Source organism: Coregonus clupeaformis, chromosome 23 (assembly GCF_020615455.1).
Source record: "Coregonus clupeaformis isolate EN_2021a chromosome 23, ASM2061545v1, whole genome shotgun sequence".
In the NCBI taxonomy this organism is placed as follows: domain Eukaryota; kingdom Metazoa; phylum Chordata; class Actinopteri; order Salmoniformes; family Salmonidae; genus Coregonus; species Coregonus clupeaformis.
This window is the reverse complement of record NC_059214.1, coordinates 28,591,701-28,595,206: the sequence shown is the minus strand read 5'-3', so window position 1 is coordinate 28,595,206 and position 3,506 is coordinate 28,591,701. Positions and strand designations below refer to the sequence as shown.

The 3,506-nt window shown below is 38.7% G+C and overlaps 1 protein-coding gene across 1 annotated transcript; it reads right to left on the bottom strand.

Annotated features, from left to right (window-relative positions):
* Nucleotides 1-338: 338 nt before the first annotated feature.
* On the bottom strand, nt 339-1,559 carry LOC121537035 (gamma-crystallin M3-like). Its single transcript, XM_041844778.1, has 3 exons — nt 1,455-1,559; nt 1,082-1,324; nt 339-669 (listed from the first exon to the last, which is right to left on the bottom strand). Exons 1-3 carry the CDS (start codon nt 1,461-1,463, stop codon nt 391-393), a joined length of 531 nt encoding a protein of 176 aa, XP_041700712.1. The 5' UTR covers nt 1,464-1,559; the 3' UTR covers nt 339-390.
* Nucleotides 1,560-3,506: the final 1,947 nt, after the last annotated feature.

Here is a 3,506-nt window from a genome sequence, read left to right as displayed (position 1 = left end):
TCCTACTTTTGTAGAGAAAGCTTTCAATCCACCGGACACCTTTTGAGCAAATCTACATGGGGGACAACTAGCACAGCAAGAAAGTTGGGCGAGCAACATGGAGAAGAGGATCATAGAGACTGAGAATAATTGTGTCTTCTTTCTCTTTCCAGACCTTTGACCTTTGGAATAGAAAAAGTTTATTGTCCAGATAATGTGGCAATTTTGTTTTGGAAATAATTACCACACTCAACTGTCTCATTATAATACATGTTAATTAAACTTCCTCTCTGTGAATGCAAAAAATAATGAGTTTCAGCCAGAAATGTACAGGTTATTTTGAATAAATCACACAAATATCAGTTTTTAGTAAGTCAAATATTTATTGACAGTAATTTGATATTGGTGCATTTAATTACAAGAATCCATGATACGCCTCATGCTCATGAACCTCATGCCACTCATGCCCATCTCTCTGAAGCCCCTGCACTCTCCAGGCCTCATGTACATCATCCTGCCTCTGAAGTGGGGATGCTCGAACATCAGCCAGTGGCCGTCCATCACGTTGCAGGACTGGCAGTCAGACATGTGGTAACGCTCCTGGATGGAGTCACAGTCGTCCATCATCTCGTGCATCTGACCTCCGAAGTTCTCCCTCTCATAGATCCTCATCCTGAAGTTTCCACGGTGCTGTTAGGAGGAACACACAATCATCAACCTTTTACTACGGTGTGCTAAATCAGGGGCTAAATCAGTGTTTCTAGGTAGTCTGAAACAAATCTGCACCTCATACACATGGTTATGGTCTTTAAAAAAGTTGACACCTGTACCGTGTCAGATATAGAGTTGAAATGAATGACAGTTTGCATCCCAATATTACACTTTATATACATCACAGAAGACTGAAATATAACAAAACCGTTTGACAAACATTAAAAAATATATATATATGAATTGTGAAATTATGAAAAATATTAATATCACTCCATCCATGAGGCCACTAGAGGGTGATTTAGTCATTTGATTGCAGGAAATTAAATATTTTATTCAGAGTAAGTAGTAATGTTTGTGTAAAATTTCAGATGAATGTATTTGCACTTACCATGGGGATCATGCGGCAGGACCTGATACCATCGCTCATTCCCATCATGCGCTGGTAGTCAGAATACTCTCCCCTCCTCAAGAAGAACTGGTTTCCCATGAAGTTGGGGCGTTCGTACACCATGAAGCAGCCGTTCTCCACCCTGCAGGAGTGGCACCTGCTCATGTAGGAGGACATGTCAGAGCAGTCGCTCATGCACTCATAAGAGCGGCCCTGGAAATTTCTGTCCTCGTAGAAGATGATCTGAAAATAAAAAGATAGCTAATGTTAAGAACAGTACTTAGAAGAATATAATTAATAATAATATAAAATAATATAAATAATAAAATAATATGAATACACTGCCAATATCAATATATGTAATATTTCTAACTTTGCCCATGGTGGTGGTTGGTGGTGTATTTGTTCCTCAAAACACTGTGAACACTGCTGCTGCACTGATGCCCTGTCTGTTTTAACCCCTTACTTTTATACCTGACCAACTCAAATAAACCATGGCCCCCATTGTTGAAACTCCTGACCCAGCAACATGGTATAGCGATCTATAGAGTGTTGAGGTGCTTTCGTAACATTTCAACAGGCATGGTTCCCCAGGAGACTTTTGTGAATGGAATTTTCAGTTCACGAGAATGTTCAAAGTCCCCAAAGCAACTGCATTTTGGCACATTCTTAACCTGTAGGTCTAATGTTGTCTTTAAAAATATATATGTTTTAATTGGTTGATTACGTTGATATTGAATGTTTAGGGTGAATTAAAATTCTAGACCATTCTAGACCATTTCCTGGTAATACAGAAAGGCATAAACAGAATTGTGGGTATCAGGTAATTATATATTTATATAGAGGGGTTATTTTGAGTAATTATTCTATTCAGCTTTACTTCAGTAAAGCTAAATCCCAGAAATAATAGAGCAACTGGAGCAGAGGTGCTACCTAAAGGTAGTTACTGAATGTGTAAGAAAGGCAAAACACATATGGAACATTTCTAGGTTAAAAAGAAAGAGAAATATGAAAAAGTATGGTATTGGTAGCACATTATATTAATAAGTCTTGTTTCAGCTGGTATTATTACTGGTATTTGATAGCAAATTATACTGTAAACATTTCTAATTTCATTAAGAATTCACATATTAGTAACTACCTATTCATAAGGGAGGCTATATAGTGGTGCTAGTTTCAACAAAAACTTAATTGACTGATAGTTTTGTTAACACAACTTGATTTTAAGGCAGCAGGGTAACTCTAAAATATAAGTTGCCCCAAAGCCATCGAATGTTATGTTGTCAACTCAAGTTGAGTTATTAGGCAATACAGTATTTGTAATATACAAGGACATGCAACTTTACATTTTAAGTCAGTGGGATAAACCAATCGTTTTAAGTTGAAACACAACACTTATTTTTGTATTTTTCTTTTACAGATTTATTTTTTGGTACTGAATGTCTTCAATGAATATGCTTATGTTCTATGGGTTAATATACTGTATCATCTTGAGTCACACCTGCTCCTTGACTTTGAAATTCTTTGTCACTGGCTTGCAGCAATGTCAATTTTCAATTACTTTTCAAGTTCTTAATTAAAATAATAATGCTACATGCAACAATTTCAAAGATTTTACTGAGTTACAGTTCATATAAGGAAATCAGTCAATTGAAATAAATAAATTAGGCCCTAATCTATGGATTTCACATGACTGGGAATACAGATATGCATCTGTTGGTCACATATACCTAAAATAAATAGTAGGGTCATGGGTCAGAAAACCAGTAAGTATCTGGTGTGACCACCATTTGCCTCATACAGTACGACACATCTCCTTCGCATAGAGTTGATCAGGCTGTTGATTGTGGCCTGTGGTATGTTGTCCCACTCCTCTTCAATGGCTGTGCGAAGTTGCTGGATATTGGCGGGAACTGGAACACGCTGTCATACACGTTGATCCAGTGCATCCCAAACATGCTCAATGGGTGAGTACTCAGGCCACAGAAGCATGGGGGCTGCGCATTATCATGCTGAAACATGAGGTGATGGCGGCTGATGAATGGCACGACAATGGGTGTCGGGATTTCATTTACAAGGTATACTACATAACCAAAAGTATGTGGACACCTGCTCGTCAAACATCTCATTCCAAAATCATGGGCATTAATATGGAGTTGGTCTCCCTTTGTTGCTATAACAGCCTTCCACTCTTCTGGGAAGGCTTTCCACCAGATGTTGGAAAATTGCTGCGGGGACTTGCTTCCATTCAGTGACAAGCGCATTAGTGAGGTCGGGCACTGATGTTGGGTGATTAGGCCTGGCTCGCAGTCGGCGTTCCAATTCATCCCAAAGGTGTTTGATGGGCTCTGTGTCAGGGCTCTGTGCAGGCCAGTCAAGTTCTTACACACGGATCTAAACAAACCATTTCTGTATGGACCTCACT